This window comes from Lagopus muta, chromosome 7, assembly GCF_023343835.1.
Source record: "Lagopus muta isolate bLagMut1 chromosome 7, bLagMut1 primary, whole genome shotgun sequence".
Classification (NCBI taxonomy): Eukaryota; Metazoa; Chordata; class Aves; order Galliformes; family Phasianidae; genus Lagopus; species Lagopus muta.
The window spans coordinates 34,018,670-34,036,798 of NC_064439.1; the positions used below are offsets into that span (position 1 = coordinate 34,018,670).

Here is an 18,129-nt window from a genome sequence, read left to right on the forward strand (position 1 = left end):
AGCTGTACGTGTACAAGAAATGTCCATTAACTACTACTAAGCTAGGTCATGCCTCGAGGTGCTAGTTCTTGTGATTGCTATTTATATTTCAGGGCAGACTGGAGTCTTTCTTTTGATCAAGACATAATATGTCCACTACAAGCAACAGCCAGCTAATACTTCAGCCATTCTGCAAATAAGTTAATCCAGGGTTTGGATTTGATCCTTCCTTTTAGAGCTAGAAGCAGAACTGAGGTGTTTATAGTACAGCATCAGTGCTCATTTATGCTGACCTTTGGAGTAACACAGTGTCAAACATATGCATTGATATTTATCTTACCTAGACAAGTTGAGAATGCATCATTATGCCTTCTTCTTTCCTAGATCCAAGAAAGTGAGCCACAAATCTTAATGCTGTCTACATACCAATTGTGTATCAATAGCACTGGGGAATGAAACAGTTTTTTTTCAAGTTGTCGTGTATATCTTGATGCGCTGCCTTTGTGCAATTCAATTCAATACAATTCAAATAATTCTGGGAACAGATTTTTATCAGACTTGAAGGCATTAATCATTTAAAAATCTAAAACAAGAAAGAAAGGTATAAGACAAGCGTAACAAAAACGGAAGTGCTCCTTATAATTTTAAATTGAAATCTCTTGAACCATGATGCAACTTAACCAATCAAAAAATGTTTACTACTGAGTATTCTGAGATTTCAAAGCTCACCTCTGATGTTGCTTTCAGGTAAATTTAACATACCTGCAAGGACAATTTACTGTCCTTCTTTGGAGATTGAGCTGCATAACTTTTAGTTACTAAGAAAATAAGAATTCACTACATTGCATGTTTTGGTGGGACTAGGTGGAACATTTGTTTATAATTAAAGATATCTCCTTTCTTTGGGAAGTGAAAAAACTGCACAGCAATTTCTTATCTTCGTGCTACTTTGAGGTGAATTTGATCTACAGTGTGAAATGTGAAGCTGAATTGCAGCTTCACAAAAGACCCAGAGTCACTTGGGTCAGGGTCTAGAATCAGCTTTTTCTTGAACAGCACCTGGTTCCATTTGAAGGGCTGAGGCTTGTCCCTTCCTTCCTGTGGTCATTTGGGCTCAGTGATGGCATGTGGTTTGATTGAGTCTGGGCCGATCTTTAATGGCTGCTCTCGATAGTGGTGAATCTTGGGCAAAGTGCTGAGCTTTCCTCACTGTTTTATTGACATCAGAACAGCAAATAAAATAGGACTAAAAGAGGACTTCATCATATAGGCAGCATTTTAGTTTTCAAAGCACACAAAAAATATTTTAACTCCTTAGCTGCTGCTTTACTTTTGCCTTGATTTTAAGAAAAAGGGTTATGTGAGTACTAATAGAACCTAAAAGGCTGTTAATTGTTTGAAATAAAAACTGAAGCAGCTTTTTTATTTTCTGCAGCGTGGTCTATTTTAGCCTTAAAGTTTACTTAGGATGGGAGCTCCTCCATTAAACAAAGGTTATTGTCATTCTCTGAATTTCTCTGACAAAAGAAATTGGCCTTGTAAACATTTAAATGTTTAAATGTCTTCTGGACAGTAGCTGCTCATCACACAAGACAGTATTTCAGAACATCTTTATTTTCTCTGAGAAACTGCAAAACTACAGTAGAATGCCAGTTATTGCTGGACGAGCATGCGGAGCAATATTGTTCTGTTGCCTGGTAACCGGTGAGAGGGAGGCACTTTAGAAACATGATAGAAAGAGAAAGAGAGCCTCGCTGCACACACTTGAGCAGAGGACTTAGCAAAACAGTGCTTCTTCCGGGTGGGTTTGAAGAGGAGTCTGGATTAAGGTTCTCAGAGTTTCCATCAAAGAAAAAAGAAAAGCGAACAACCCAAAAAAAGGTTATTTTCTTGTGTTAGTATTCCATGAGTAAGCTCATTTTCAAGCCGTGTTTAAAATTAGCACCCTTTGGCAGCAGGAATGTTCCTTTTTCTTACTGCATGTTCTCGAATACTTTCAGAAGGTGTGTTCCTCTCAGAATAGTGTGCTAGCAGGGCTGTAGCAAAACAAACAGAAATGTTCTGAACTGATGTTCTCAACGAGTCCTGGTGGTCACAAATGTCTTATCAACGCCAGAATGCTCCGGCAGTTCTTGGATTACCAAAGTGCTATGCACCATAATAAAAACAATTAAACAGCAGATTAGCCGAGTCAAACAAGCATGAAAGAAAATGAAAGATATTTTAGCTGGATCTCACTGCGGCCATAGCTTCCTGTTTTATACGCAACAGAAAGTCCGCAGCAGATGAAGGCAGATTAGATGAGTTTTCAGGAGGCAGAGTAACCTTTGGCCAGGCTCAGACAGGCCGCTCACGAGGGTTTCAGCGGCTTGGTTAACGAACTTTTCAGTGACGCCTCCCTGACTTCCTGCTCCTGACCACGGCGGGCTCGGTGAGCACAGCAGCAGGAAGCTCTGACCTCCTGGAGGCAGCTCGCTGCTGCCAGAGTCACGGCCCTGCTGTAGGAGTTACAAGGTTCGTAGAGCCTGAGCGTGTTCTGAGATAGTCGTTGCATTTCCAGGTGTTGTTGACTGATTGAACTCAGAATCTTTGCTGGGTTTACCTGTGGGGAAATGTGTTACCTTGTGGAATGCTGGTGTGCTGTGGGGAGGGCGTTAAGCATCTTCAAATGTTGGTCATTTCAGTGATCGTTGTGTATTGGAATAGCTGGTCAGAGATGTTCTCCCTTGCAATTATTTGCTGTGGCATTCCGTTGTTGGCAGGGAGTTGACGTGTGGCATGAGGAGTGCATGAAGGGGACGGCAGCCCTGAGTAGTGCGTTCACTTTCTGCTTTTCCAGGACTTGAATATCATAAAAATGTAAGTAAATAAACTCTGGAAAATTCTTAATTAGGATCTTGCTAGTTAATATTTCCTGTTATGTATAAGAATGTATATAATAGATGAAACATAAATATCAGGACCAAAAAAAGACTTTTGCTCCAAAACCTTGGAATTGTTTGTTCAAGTCATTAACAGAAGTGATTTGACGGAAGTCTGAAGGAAGCTGAAAGTGCAGCTCAGACCAAGCTGGTGCTGTTGTTGTGACTCCACAATTATCATCATGTCACTTGTTAACCAGTGTGCTTCTCCGAGCTCTCAAAGCCTTACATCCAGTGAGTCACAGGGTTAGTAAGGGCCAGACGTATTTGGACTTTCCTCTCGGCTCTCATGAGAGGTGTATCTTCTTTTCCTTCTATGCTGGGTACTTCAAACAAAGAACAGTAAGTGACCACAAAACCCAAAACCTCTTTTTTTTTTTTGGTGTGTGTATGTGTATATGTGTGTGAATTTCTGTTCAGAAGTTACAGGGGAAAAATAAATAAACAACGATGGCAGACAGCCATACAGTTTCTCAAGAGGAAGAATTAAAATGAACTCTGAGCTTACAATAAGCCCAGAAACATAGCACTGAGCTATCTCAATGTTCTTTTCCTATCAAAAACGCTCGCAAGTTTTGGGTCTGGTCATTTACCTTGGTTTAAAAAATGCTCCCCCAGGAAGATGCAGGAGCAGCTAGCATCTGCAAGGCTGTACCTGAGAATAACTAGAGGTGTAATGCTCACCTGATGCGCAAGGCCATGAGAGACAGCTATGCTCAGTGGGGCAGGTTTGAGGTTCACCCAGGCCGTAGTATATCCTTATCCTTTCCACGTGAACACCTCAAAGCACTACAGAAATTCACAGAGGCAATTAGAAATTCCTTATAAGTACTGGAAATAATCGTATACCTTTTCTGTGGGGTTAGATAAATAAGGTACAGTAATTGTTAATCATTTGGAAAGAAATTATTATTGCACAAAGCATTTGTGCAGTAACAATAACAGTTGTGTGTGATCTCGTGATAAACCTGAATATTTCTAATCATTTGGAAAGCAATTATTACATAAAGCATTTGTGCAGTAATAATAACAATTGTGTGTGATCTCATGGAGGAGTCAGTCATTCAAAGTGCTGAATCGTCAGCAACCATTGAACAAAATATTTCAGAGTGGGTTTAGCTTTACACAAATAAGTAGCCCAATTGACCTCACTAAGGCCACTCATCTACTTAAATGTCAACATGTATCTAAGTGCTTTCCTGGATGAGAGCCAGAACATTTTGTGTTTTGTAAGATAAGACTCCAAAGTGCCAAGGAGATCTGTTACAAATGTCTGTAGACTACAAAAGTCCTGGTAAGGTGTAGGGAAATAAGAAAAGGACAGTATCAGATTGTAAGATACTTGTTCATTTGTTTAATGAGTGTAGTTTATCATTAATTATTGGAATTATTGTAGAGAATACTATTACTACATACAGACAGCAATACTAGGGAATGGAAAAGAAACATCATGAGGTATCTGAAACATGGAATAGGCCTGGAAAGCGAGGGGGGTTTGGCTGAAATGATGATTTATCTTGTTAGCAACTCAAAAATCTTTTTTGCACTCATTTTGCAGTGGAGGACTATTTTGTGCATTACTGCTTCTAGAGTGCCAGCAAAGGAGTGAACACAAAAAGGGGTATAGTTTCAAACTCATCTTGCTGGAAGGATGCAGTATTCTCTTTCTTTACTGATCCTTAGCAGTCATGCCCTCTGTATGGTTCCATGTCTGTGGACTGCAGCCTGTGAAGGCTCAGTGTAGCTGCTCACACTTGGCTACATAAAAAAGGAAATAATCTGAATACAAGCCATCCTCTGAATATGACTATTAGGTCCACTGACCTAAGTGAATATAATGTGAGCCCATATGCATAGATAGTCCTTGAGCTGAATTTCTCAGCTACTGTCTTTATACAAGAAAAAAATGTATCTTTATGTAAACCTTTTTAGTTGACAGCGCTATAAAGAATATGGTGAGAGCCCTAGGTAGCAGCACAAAATGCAGATGTTCAGATAATTTATGTGAGCTTTAATTAAGTCATAAATTGCAAGATGTAAATTATGTAATGCCAAGCTTCTGCCCAGTACTTCTGGCTTCTCTGGGAATAACTGACCTCCTCTTTGTACTGTACCAACTTTCTGCCATCCTAACAACTGAGGAACCCATAGGTCAACTTATCTAACACTGCTCCTTTAGGCTAAAGTAAATCACAAAGGAGACTATGGCTAATTGTAGTTGGCATGTGAAAGAAAAGCAGCTCTGTATATAGAATAGTATGTTTTAATTACTTTGGTGGATTTCTAATGTTCAAACTGTCATATTGAAGTGTATTAAACCAAGATGGAATCTTTGTTTTGCCTGGCAGGCATTTTAGAGAAACCTGTGCTGGTGAACCAAAAGGTCTGTCCTTTATCTATAAGGAGAAGAGAGAATTACTGTGCAGTTTGTCTATGCTAGGTTACTCCTGATTAAATTAAAAAAAAATTACCAGTTTCAGGAAAATTAGTTTACATATAATGAAACAATCTTAGTGCCTTAGGGCGAAATTTTTTTTGCTGAATTTCTTTTGGTTTCCCATTGGATTTGTAAGTCATTTCGCATATCACAATTTTAAATCAATTCCAAAAACAGAAATTCAGGTAAAATATCCATTTATGGAGCATAGTGTTTTTCTGGCCTATTTTTCTCTTTCTCTTGGGCAACTGATGTTTAGACTTACAGCCAGTATTTGTGAGGTGCTTCCCATGGCCAATTGCCAGGGAACAGTGCTTTATACGCTCTCTTCTTCAGCTTTACTCGATCTTTTTGCACAGTTTTTCTTGCTACAAACATCTGTTTTGTTTGCTTGATGTAACTTCATCTATTTTTTCCAGAGCACAGCATTGAATTTTATTGGGAAAAACCACAAAGGATACTCACTACAGAATGTGAAAACAAAGAAAATAGCCTTGACCATGTGTGTGTGAGCATAATCATCATCCAGAGACCATGCTGATAAACAATGTGAAACAAAAGTATTATTAAGAATTCAACAAGTTAGATAGGAAAAAAATAGAAGCCAAAGAAACTGCTTTTTCCCTCTGAACAATATTTAAACATTTTAAGTGGTACCTTCTCAGTCGGAAATCACGAATGAAAACAGCAAAATCAAAGTTCTGGGATAATTGGTCAGAGAAAGAGCTGAACTTCGTTGCAAGGAGCTGGGATAAACACACCTGCATTTCTAAATACCCAGGGAGCCTTTGTAAAGATTTATAAGATATGAAACATATGAACTTAAGTCAATCAGTCATTGAATTTCATTGCCTGTCTTATGTTAAAATGCTGCTCTTCATGAAGATTAACCAAGATAATCTTCCCTTCATTGGCAATGCCACCTTTTCGCCTGTACAGAATCATTCATGTAAAATGGCTGGTATTAGTACAATGCATTTTTCTTGAGACTTCAAATAAACCTAAAATATATGAAGTACCTTAACATAATTAAAACAAATGAAAATACAGAGAATTTTCTGTTAGAACTGTTAGAAGTCAGTGAGCTCCATTGCTGCAAACTGGCAGATCCTTTGGGTATACACAGGGCTTCAGCTCTTCACTGCCCCTTGTCCTGAATTCCTTCAAGTTGCACACATGTGGACCAGCAGCTATTTTTCTCTATGAAGGAGAAAGATGATCAAGTGATTAGAAAGAGGGACAGGAATTTTGGAGGATCCATATTTAACTGTTGGACATTTCCAACATTATGCAGAGAAGGTCTATGGGATCTTTTTCAAGCAGACGAAAGATCATCCTGTTTGCATTCCAAGCTGGATGGCAAGGGGCCAGCTCTGAAGTGAAAGGTGGCATGGATTTGTATAATGGCAGTGGCAGAGAGCCTTGATCTTGAACTTTCTGTCTTTTTTTGTAATGCAGCTATAAATAACATTAATTCAGAAACAAATCAGCAATCTTATTCTTCATAGAAACAGACGTTTGTGTTCTGTTTCTTGATTGGGAAGAATTTCAGAATGTAGGGAAAAAAAATGGGATTTTTTTTAAGTGCAGCAAGAACTTGACATCCTCTTTCCCCCAAAAGTGGCCTTATTGAGTACTGAAATGATTACACAAAGAATTCCAGAAGCATGCATTTAGACCTCAGCTTCTTCTGTCAGGCCATATGCATACAGAAATATAACAGTTGTTTGAAGGAGAAAAATCCCTTCTTCAGCCTGTGTCTGTTACTTCATCATCATATCTGAAGACGTGTAGTTCTTGCATTAACAATCTTTTCTTGAGGACTGTCTAGTTTTCTGCTTCTGCTATAGTCAAAACTCTTTGCAGTTTAAACAAATTCCTTCAATTTCATTGCAATAGTCTCAAGACATTCTTTATTATATATTTCTTCTATCTTACAAGCCTTTTTCTCTAACTTCCTCTAACTGCCACTTCTGTCTTTTCTTCAGTTGTTTTTCTGATTTAAATGGCTAGCAGTTCTTGTCTTTATCCTACCATGGCTTTCTATTTGCCAGTTCCTTGGTGTTATCTTCCTCTCCAACTTTGACTCCATTCTTTTTCTATTTCTCCATCCCTCAGCCACATAATGCTATGAAGTGTGATTACAGTAATCCTGAAATTTGTTATAAATGAATGTTAATAGTTTTTACTGCTATGTCCTTTTGATCCTTTCTGCTGTTTTCCCTTTTCATTAATCATTTTAATCCATTCATTCTTCCTTGGGCCGTTACCAAGACTGATCATACTGTTTGGTTGTAGTTTTTTTATCTTACATAGTGGGACAAGAAGCAATTTTTACAGTGAGTTGAAGGGAGAAGTGTAGGTCTTCCTTTGATCACCTAGCAGGAAGTCGGAGCTGGTTGGGGGAATGAAGAATGGAAATGTTTTTTAACACATGAAAATGACTTAGAGGATTGCAAGCTGGAAAAACTTTGCTTTCCCAGCCTGCCAATATTTTTTACTTGCAGGCAAAAAGTGAGAGAACTAGAAATTCTTCAGGTACTGGTTAGTCTTACCATTGTCCCACTTCAGGTTCCTCCTCTTGGTGACTCTTCTTCCAGGAGTACTTTGCCATAGCAAAGAACAGAAGTGGGGAATTTCCCTTCTGTTTTTATGGCAGAAGGAAAAGTGGCGACTTCCCCTTATTTCAGCTGCTGTTTACTCAGAAAACAAAGTTGCCATATACTAATAGTGACATTTTGTACATAGGCATTGATCTGAAAAATCCAGAGAGCACAGTAAAAGTTACAACTGATAGTCAGGACTCTGACTTTCGTGGATACCTTATGCAGAACATAAATGCTTGAGAGATTAAGAAGAGTATTTTCTACTTACCGTGTTTCTATCAGTATTTGTGGTAATAGTACAATAGATGCTTAGTTGAGATGTCTGACCAGATGTTTCAACCATGAAGCTATTTCCAGTAAAGACGTTTTGAATATGCATATGAAAGCATCTATAAATACTGTGACTTATTAGCAACTTTTATAGCCAAAAATAAAGCAAACTAGTATGACAGTTAACTTATGCATCAGAAGTTGAAAGATTAGGTAACATTAAAGGCTGGAATTAATTTCTGTTGAGGCTTGTGCTGGTTAATTCAGCACAGTCAAGCTTGCCATCTCTATGGGACAAAGTCTGGTGATCATTTTATGCATGTGAGCAATCCAAAAGTAATTAATAGGATTAAGGAACTGCATGACAAGTTTTAGTAAGGAACACAGTCTCACTGACCCTGGTGATGCAATCAGCCTACCAGTCTCAAACAACAAGAAAAACTATATGTTCCACCATGTGTTAGTAACATTTTAAAAGACTGTTTCAAATGATTTGTCCACTGTAGTTTTCTCAGATGATTGAAATAAAATCCATTTCTGTTTGAGGGTATGATGAGTTTAATGAACTCCTGTTCTGCCTTTTTTAGCAGGCATATGCTAAGTCCTGCATGACTTTTTATAATTCAGAAACATGACTAGGTTGAATTGGTTAATGAGGATTTTGACTGACATTCATTGCTAGAACTTCATTCCTCTTTTATACATATATTTTCCCTTTTCTGTGGTATTGTGTGTCTTAAATTTTATAACTAGTTACACTGTCACCAGCCCACAGTTAATTGCTTAGTAGCAGCAGTGTGTATGAGTTAACTTTGGTCCTCAAAGTAAAATCATAATGCACTGCAGCATGGGTAGACCCACCGTTTAGCCTCATGGACATGATAAAGTGGAGAAAACTATAGAAGGAGCTCAGGTGACAAAAATCAATTTATTTTATTTACCTACTCTCCTATAATGGAAGAGATGTGATTTCCCTCAAAGCCGTGAAAAAGTTTAATACGCAACTGTGAAGAGAATTTGCAAAGCATATCATCCTGAAATCACAAATTACAAGCTTTATCTTTTTCTATGTGAGAATTTAATGAAAGATGTTGTCAGTACTGATGCTTTGGTTAGTTTGCAAGAGTAGTTTAGGTTTTAACAAGGTATGAAATCCATTGAAGTCAGCTTAATTTGCAAGCTCCCACAGTAATAGTTTCTTCTAATTACAAGAATAGATGACTTATGAAATGCCTTATGTTCCAGAAGTCAAATGTCTCTGCATATGTCCAATAGTTACCAACAGATGTAAGGAGAGATAAAATGAAACCCAATCCTTCCCAGAATTCTGGCTCTCAGCCCATTTTGTAACTCTGTAACTTCTCCTTAGAGGGCAGAGTACAGCCGGAGGAGGTGACAAACTGTGGTTGCATGCTGCTTGTAATGATGCAAAAGAAGCATCCCAAGAGCAAGTTTGTTGTTGTGGTCTCTCTGGTAAAACATATGTGCCTTCGTTTAAGTGCTCATGATGCAGATCTTACTCATTGTGTCTGTCTGTTTTCATAGAAGGAAATAGAATTTTTGCTCCATGGAAGCTTTACCCAAAATAACCTCGGATATTATTGTTATGAAATAAGTTTCTCCAAACTAGAAACAAAGAGAAAACTGTTTGTCTGTTAGTGCTTTGAAGAGTGGCAAAGAGGTACAATGAACTCTCATTTCCACTAGAAATAACTTCTCAACGCAGTACCTCGAAAATAGTGCCTAAGTCGAGGCTTAATATTTAGCTTGCAAACTAAGGCCTTAGGGGAACTGGATTTCCAGAAAGACCTTTATGTCTGCTCTTTAACTTTCCATTAAAGTGTCTAGTTCAATATTTTAAAAGGCAGGGAACATTGTTATTCAGTTTTGAAAAATCTTGACCTTTTTTAAACGTATAAACAACGACTCGTTTTCAAAACAGTGTGACTTAAGGCTACATTGCAGCCAGCTAACCCCACAGCATGATAGTCCTAATAACAGGCAGTTCAGAGAATAACATTTGAATGATCTTGATTTGGAAAAGCATCCCTTCTGGATTCAGTAGTCTGTAGGGGAACTGTTAAGCTCTTGTTAATCCTCAGCTGTCAAATTAAGTAGGCTGTTAGCCAAACTAATTGGCATGATAGGTAGGACAGAGGGTAAACATTCCTTAGGCTGCGATTAATAGGCTGAAATGGTTGATCTGCTGATTAAAAAAAAAATAATAAAAAATATACATATATAAAAATCACCATACTTACTGCAAGTGTAGTGAACTCTCCAAAATGATAAACATAATTAATTTCAAGGACACAGTACTAACAAATGCTTTCCAGTCAATAAGTCAGTTGATTTAGCCTATGTTTGCCTACCTACACTTTTGCTATCTTAGATACCCATTAGTTCATATTCCCTCACATGTCCAAGTCTCCTCTTATGTGCGTACAGCACATCTGCACTTTACAGATGTATACAGTAATGCATTATTTATACCTAAACTTTGCTTTGGATTAATTATGAATTAGATTCTGACTTTAATAGGACTACTTAAACATGTATACTTAATTATAGGCAAGAATAATAAACGAGTATATGCAAGATCATGACCCGAACAGTGAAGTCAGGCAATTTAAGAAATTATCACTGGAATTGCAGAGATACTTACAATAATGAAAAAACAAATTCCAAGCAGAGATGTCAGAAAAGCAACATTCAGACAAGTTAATTGCTAATTAAAACTTCTCGTGTTTGGAATAAAAAAAAAATATTTAGGATATTAGTAAAAACATCCTAATAGTATTTGGTTTATTTAAATACTGGTCGTGTAATTGCTGGCTTGGGACTTAAACATGGTCTGTTTCTTGGCAGGTTTCTGCTGCCATGCTATTTGAGTTAGAAAAGTTCAATGGGTAATATTAGCTTAGCTGTGGAACTCTGATATTTAATAGGATTTTATGGAAATAGCTAATATGTGCACATGGCAGCAACTCCTCACAGTTCAATATTGTCACAAAAGTGTCTTTTGATTCCATTATAATCCTTATTTCATTTAACAAGTAAACAAATAAGGCTGCTGAGGCCAACACTGTATAATAGCAAGAAAGTTTCTTCACTCTCTGACATTCAAAAGTTATGGCAAAGAAAGTACATGGTTTACATTTGTATTACATGTATTATTATGCTTTGGAACCTTGAGCTCGCAAGGATAAGCAAGGTATCAATAAGCAAAGGCCAATTTTGTGGCCACTTCTGAGACTTTGGTTTATCAGAAATATTTCATTTTGTGTATGGCAGTAGTTCAAAACACATTTGAATAACCACATTTGTAGAATCACAGAATAACCCAAGTTGGAAGGGACGCATAAGGATCATGGAGTACCACATGGAGTACATAGTACCACCCAAAAATCAGACCATGTGTCTGAGAGCACTGTCCAGATGCTTCTTGAACTCCATCAGCTCGGTGCCATGACCACTGCCCTGGGCAGCCAGTTCCATGCCCACTGCTCTCTGGTGAACAACCTTTTCCCGACACCCAACCTGCCCCCCCCCGACACAGCCCCACGCCGTTCCCTTGGGCCCTGTCACTGCCACAGACAGCAGGGTTCAGCACTGCCCTCTGCTCCCTATGAGAGCTGCAGCCGCCATGAGGCCTCCCCTCAGCTCCTCTGCTCTGGGCTGGGCAAACCGAGGGACCTCAGCTGCTCCTCATACCTCATTCCTCTCTAGACCTTCACCGTCTTTGTAGCTTTCCTTTGGACACTCTTTAATAGCTTTACTCATGGAAGGAAAATCCGTAAAACAGAAATGGGGGCAACAATAAAAATCAGGGAACGAAAAGTGATGGAGGAAATCTCACAACTGGAGAAACCATTATTTGCTATCTCTATTTTTCTAGCATAACCCCTGTAGTTCTCCATCTGGCACTCATGTTTTCTCAGTCACTAAATATCTGCAAGGTACTAGAATAAGCACAATACCAGTACAACAAAATCAGTTTTCAGGCATGTGCCCTTCAGATGAGGTTCAGAAATTTTACTGGTTGCTTTGTATTATCATCACTTTATGGTCAAAAGTCTGCAGGTTCTTGATATCATTCATTACAGAACTGCCAAGGCTGCAGCTAAATGATTTCTTTTTCAGCGTTGTTATCTTGTATCTGTACAGGTTGGATAGATAAGTAGAGTTGGAAAAGGAAGTGTTCTTTTTTACTTTGTTTTTTCTTTCTCTGAGACAGAACTGATCAAACATTGTTAAAGGCCTAAAAAGTGGTGTTTTATTATGTGCATCTGGAATAGCAAAAACACTGAAAACATGTGTCTTCTTCCTTGCCAGCTTACTGGCAATGCTCTGTGACAAACGAATCTGTAGCACTTTCTGTCTGCTGTGTGTAATTCTCATTCTCCAGAAGAAATTGTGGTGGTCCTAAAGTGTCTCCTGTAGGAGCAGTTTGTGACGTGCTCATCTGTAGATACAGTACTAAAGGCTGCTTTAATATGCAAGACTGACTTTTCCTACTTCAGTGGCAAGACATTTGGGCAAGAGCAGATGTTCAGATGAGGACACATGGTGAAGGCTCTCTATCTCTGGCTCACGGAAACCAGAAACTTTGGATATTTTGAATCTGAAGTTTAATGTCGATGTTCTTTGCAGTTTGCAGCCTGTACCCTGCACATGCTTTGGTTTTCATTTGAACTAACGTTATGTGAATATTTGATTAAAACTGGGAATGATTTAGATGAGTGATGTAACAGTGTCAGGTTCTGAGTCATTAGAAATGACACTGAGCAGGAAATGTTCTTCATACTCCCCTGTGCTGGATAATGCCTCCTGGTGCCTTTTTTCTGTGGTGGCCAACAACACTGTCATGAGCTGGAAATTAAGGATGTGATATGTTATTGTTATGGACCCTCAGCTGGTTATTCCTTGAGAGTGGGGCAGCGCTTCTACAAAGCAGTTCAAGAAATGCACATGGGTTCTTGCATCCCACTAGCTGGACCTCTCACTGCACAGGTGAGCTGTTCAGTGCCTTCCTGTAGCATGGCACAGCCTCCCCTGTGGCTCTCGCTGAGAGGGGGCAGAGAGCTGTCCCCAGGAGAAGGTCGGGTGCCTTCTCTTGGAAGGGTGCTGCTCTGCAGTGCTTGGTTACATCCTGCTGCTGAAGGGTAGGATTTATAACAAGCTCTTCAGCGTTTCCATTGTGTAACTCTGCACAACACATCAAAGCTGGGTATTTGTGTTGCCTTATTCTAAGCATCTTTTGTAGGCACCTTATCTCAGATGCCAAGGTCTCTAGAGGACAACCAGAGGAATCTGAATGAAAAGTGCAGGGCTTGTGATGGGCTGCGAGGTGTGCCTGGCTCCTGTGTTATGCACCAGCCGAATGCTGAAGGTCAGGCAGTGTGGGCAGCCTTAGGCCTCCTGCTGCTCCCACCCTTCATGTTGCCATGCTTCAAGCAGAGCACTGACCATGAGCAGAGGGCCCTGCCTCAGCTGTGCCGTTTTGTATTCCTTTGCTCAAATGAATTACGAAATATGGGGCCATCGCAATATACAACTATATCTAAAAGTACAAATAAACATACATCTCTAAGTTATTCCTCATACATCAAGTCATAGAACCACAGAATGTCCCAGGTTGGAACTGACCCATAACGACCACTGAGTCCAGCTCCTGGTTCCACACGGCACTACCCAAATTTCAAGCCCTGTGTCTGAGGGCACTCTCCAAACGCTGCTGAACTACAGCAGCTTGGGGCCACGACCATTGTCCTAGGCATCCAGATCCATGCCCACTGCCCTCTGGTGAAGAACCTTTTCCTGATACCCGACTTGACCCGCCCCCATGCAGCTCCACGCTGTTCCCTCGGGTCCTAATTCTTGTTGCTTGAGCTTGTTTGGCCACGTTCTGAACGCACAAGTGTGGTACGTAAGGGCACACCAGTCACACTAGCTTTGTAGTGGACACATCTCAGAGGTGACCACCACGTTACTGTTCTCATTATGCTGTCGTTAGTCCTGCGCTTGACCACCTTGTCTTTCCCTAATTAATTAACAGGCCTAATTGCGCTCACTGGCTGCCTCGGGGAAGCCCTCGCCAGGCTGCAGCTGAGGTATCGCCTAACAGCGCGGAACGGCCGCCGGCCCCCGCCCTTCCTGCCCACGCGGCGGGGGGCTCCGGCGGGGCCGCTGGGGGCGGGCGGGCTCTCTGAGGGCGGGCAGCTCTCGCCGGGCGACGGCGCAGCGCCAGAGGGGCGGCGGGAGCACCGGGAGCGCGAGGAGCCCTCAGCGGTGAGGGCGCGCGTGGAGGAATTCGCTGCCGGCCCCGCTGCTCCCTTCCTCCTCGCAGCGCGGTGACCGCGGGTCCTGCCCCCGGCGGCGCGCCCCGAGTTGCCGGAGGGGGGGCTGCTGGCGGCGGGGCCGCCCAATCCGCGCGGGGCCGCCCCCGTGATTGGCAGCGCGGGGCGGGGGGGAGCCGGGCTCGCTCGCGCTGCTTTCCCCAGAGAGTTTCCGAGCGGGGGCGGCCGGGGCGCCTTTGCCCTCGGCGCTGCCGGCGTTTTGCCTGCTCGGGGCCGCCGAGCGCTCCGCCGAGAGAGGCGGCGCGAAGAACGAGGGAAGCGGCCACGCGAATCAGTTTCTCTCCGTATCCGGCTCCGGGCAGAGGCGGCGACCGTAGCAGGGAGGAGGGGAGAGGGGGAAAAGCGTCTCCGGGGCGGCGGCGGCGGGGGAACCCCCCGTCACTTCGCAGCCGAGGTGGGTAGCGGGGCGCGGCGGGCGGTGGCCGGGGGCGCGGGAGGGCGGCTGCCGGGGACGGGCGGGCAGCGGATTGCCCGGGGACAGCGCGGCGAGGGGCGGGTGGCGGCGGGAGGGAAGAAAAGTTGCCGGCGGCGGCCAGCGGGGCGGCTGGTGGTGCCCGCTCTTCCCGGAGCCCCACGGGTCGCCGCCGCGCCGCCGAGACGGACTGCGCCTGGCCGCCGCCGGGGGAGTCCGGGGTGTTGCACTCAAGTTCTCGCCACGTTCCCGCTTTTTGGCGCCGGGCTGCGATGGCGAGGTCGGTGTCAGCGGGAAAACGCCGATTTCAGCACGCGATGGAGCAGAATGTGCCCTAGCTGGTGGCTGTGCTCGTCCGGTGCGGGGCTGCGTGCGGGCCCTCCTCCCATCTGCGTGTGTGCGTGTATGAGTGAGTGAGTGCGAGTGCCGCGGTGTAACGCTCCCCCCCCCCCGCCGCCGCGTGCGGGAGCAGCCCGTCACGTTTCGCCTCTTTTCCTTTCCCAGGTGCTGAAGGGCTGACGGACCGAGCGCTGGTGCTCGCAGAGACGACAGCGAGGCGTCCGCCCCCCACCAACCTCCTGGAGAGACGCGATCTCGGTGCCAAATGAACGGCGGAGAGAGACTTTTGCTGATTCCCCCCCGCTCGTAAATACCCAGAAAGCGGAAGGAGCGGCACCGCCGAGCAGCGGCTGCGGCAGAGGGGAGGGGGACCGCGGCGCTGCGCTGCTGCAGCCCGGCGGCTGATGGCGGAGTTCGGCGGCGGCGGCGGCGGCGGGGGGCTGCCCGGCTCCCCGGGGCCGCTGCAGGGCAAGGTGGCCTTCAGGGCTGGCGACGGGGACGGCGGAGGCGGCGGTGGGAGAGTCCGCTTTGACAGCGCCGGCGGCCGCGTCTCCAACGGGGACTGCGCGCTGGCGGGGGCCGGTGAGGAGCCGGGATCCGCGCCCCCCGGAAGCCCCGAGAACAGCGGCAAGGAGAAAGGGTTTCCCTGCGGGCAGCAGCGGGAGGGCAAGCCCGGCATCCCCCGGAGGAGCAGCATCATTAAGGTAAGGGCAGCACTCCTCCCAGCGGGGTTTCGCTTCTGTGTGTGGCAGAGATGTGGCTCCACATGAAGGGATATGCTGCTGGTTTTGTGTGTGTGTGTCCCTCCCGTTGAGGGGACCTGATTTTCCCTTTGTCAGAAGTGAACGGCAGAAAATGATGGCTTCATACACATCCACACCTGGTAGGGACTTGTGCTTTTGGGTTTATTCAAAGGAAAACTGTAACTCCTGTGTGGAAGGTGGAAGAACCTGACTGGCTTCTGAAATGACAACATGGGCACCAGTCTGGCATTGAAGGATGGGATTATGCTGCATCTGTGCTGTTTGGGAGGCACTTGTGCGGAGCAATTTGTGACTCCTTTGGGCTGTGCATGTGACAGACACACAGCAAGTGATGAAGATGCGGCTCTCACTATGCGGGGGGTGGGAGAAGGTAGGACAGGGGGCTCTTTGTGTTAAAAGTGGCTGTCATGTAACAGCAGGCTGTGTTGGGCTTCACCTGTAGGAACAACCTGTGTTTATGGTTTGTTCTGCATATTCTGAATGCTCGTGTTTGTGCCTGAAAAGTAGGGAAACATCAGTGGTAGAATGTAGGTAAGTGGAAAATAGAATGGGAGGATTGTTGATACAGTTGTTCACACAAACAACTGTTCTCTTTTCTTAAACCATTGATTCTGGAAGGTGAGACATTGTCTACGGGTAGCTTTTGTGACTCAATGGAAAAGCAGAAAGAACATATAGGAATGCATGTCCATTCGTGCTGATGGCTCTGCTAAGGACAGAATAAAGCACAACTTCAAGTGTTTAAGAATTGAGTTCAATCAAGATCAGCTAGATCAAAATCAAGCTAGATTTGTTGTCTGCTTAAATATTTATACATCTCTGAAGTCAGCATATGAAGTTCCATTAGCAGGATAATAGCAAAACGTGTGGAAATGCAGGGCTGGTTCTGTATCTCAGGTTGTGTCAGTGCTTCCTGGACCTTGCTTTAGAAGTCAAGGGGAGAGCAAGGGCAGTCAGCAGCGGAACGCATCTGACAGCCTGCACCCACCCTTCCTGTTCAAGCAGTGGTGCTAGGTGTGTATGTTTGTGTGTGAGTTAAAGAAAATACAACAGTAAATGAGACGCAGCTGAACTCTGTGTTGGAATAACCTGGTGCGTACTGGGTTTGCCAGCAATTTTTTACAGCTCTGTTAATTCCTAACATTGTTTTGGGTTATCTGTGATAGCCCAAGAAGGGTAATACATTGCTTGCAGCGTGCAATGTGCCATAATACCATTTTATCATTTACAATTTGGTTACAGCAGCCTTCAGCTACTTTGGTGACCAACCAAGGACAGTACGTAGGGATGGGATATACTGAAATTAAGCACAAGATAAGGAAATCTGGCTTGCATTATGTTTCATGAACACCTAAGTCAAGGTTCTTGTTTCTACAGAAATTACGGTGCTCTGGAATGTAAAATTACTCAATTTTCTAGTATTGATTGAGTGGAAAAATCTGACAGCAATGCTTTTAAAGCTATGTGATCCATGTTTGTTTTAGATACGACTCTTTTAATGCTTCTGGGAAAATTACTTTCTTCACACGTGCTGAATATCTTTCGTCTGCTTGCTTCAGCAGTTTGCAGGTAGTTTGAATCAGGTTGTGTAGGTACCTCATTTTCAATATGAAACCTTTTGGAAAATCTGGCGTGAATGGTAAACCTTAACGTGCTCCTTGTTGTCTGCTCTTGCAGAGCAGAAGTGTATAAAGCAGAGTGGGGAAAAAAGTAAAATGTAATCTATTTTTCAGGAGCATTCCTGGAGTTTTAGTTACTTACATAAATGATGTAAAACTGCTCTTAAGGAATGTAAGGAGTAATCTGAGGAAACTGCTCCATGCCGTGCAAACACAGTTCTCATACTTCTGTGCAGAATACAGGATGACGTTGGTTGATTTTTAAAATGCAGATTTATGGGATATCTAATGCTTTAAATGTTTTGCCTGCCAATTACTGTGTAGGCTTTTGAGTTACAAGCAGAAAATTGGTGTGTGAGTAGTAGTTCAGATTAAACTCTTCTGAAGTGCTTGTTTGTTCACAGAAATTGGGCCATGGCAGTA

The 18,129-nt window shown here is 43.2% G+C and overlaps 1 protein-coding gene across 2 annotated transcripts in view; it reads left to right on the forward strand.

The window, feature by feature from the left end:
* The first annotated feature begins 2,364 nt into the window (after positions 1-2,364).
* The window catches only part of PLCL2 (phospholipase C like 2), a 117,520-nt gene continuing 101,755 nt past the window's right edge, over positions 2,365-18,129 (forward strand). Inside the window, exons 1-3 of one of the 2 annotated variants that reach the window (XM_048950319.1) lie at positions 2,365-2,493; positions 2,742-2,838; positions 15,489-16,027. In XM_048950319.1, the coding sequence (XP_048806276.1) occupies positions 15,728-16,027 (300 nt within the window). In that variant the 5' untranslated portion in view covers positions 2,365-2,493; positions 2,742-2,838; positions 15,489-15,727. Of the gene's footprint in view, positions 2,494-2,741; positions 2,839-14,582; positions 14,967-15,488; positions 16,028-18,129 lie in introns of those variants that run through there. The other variant, XM_048950318.1, reaches the window with a different exon arrangement.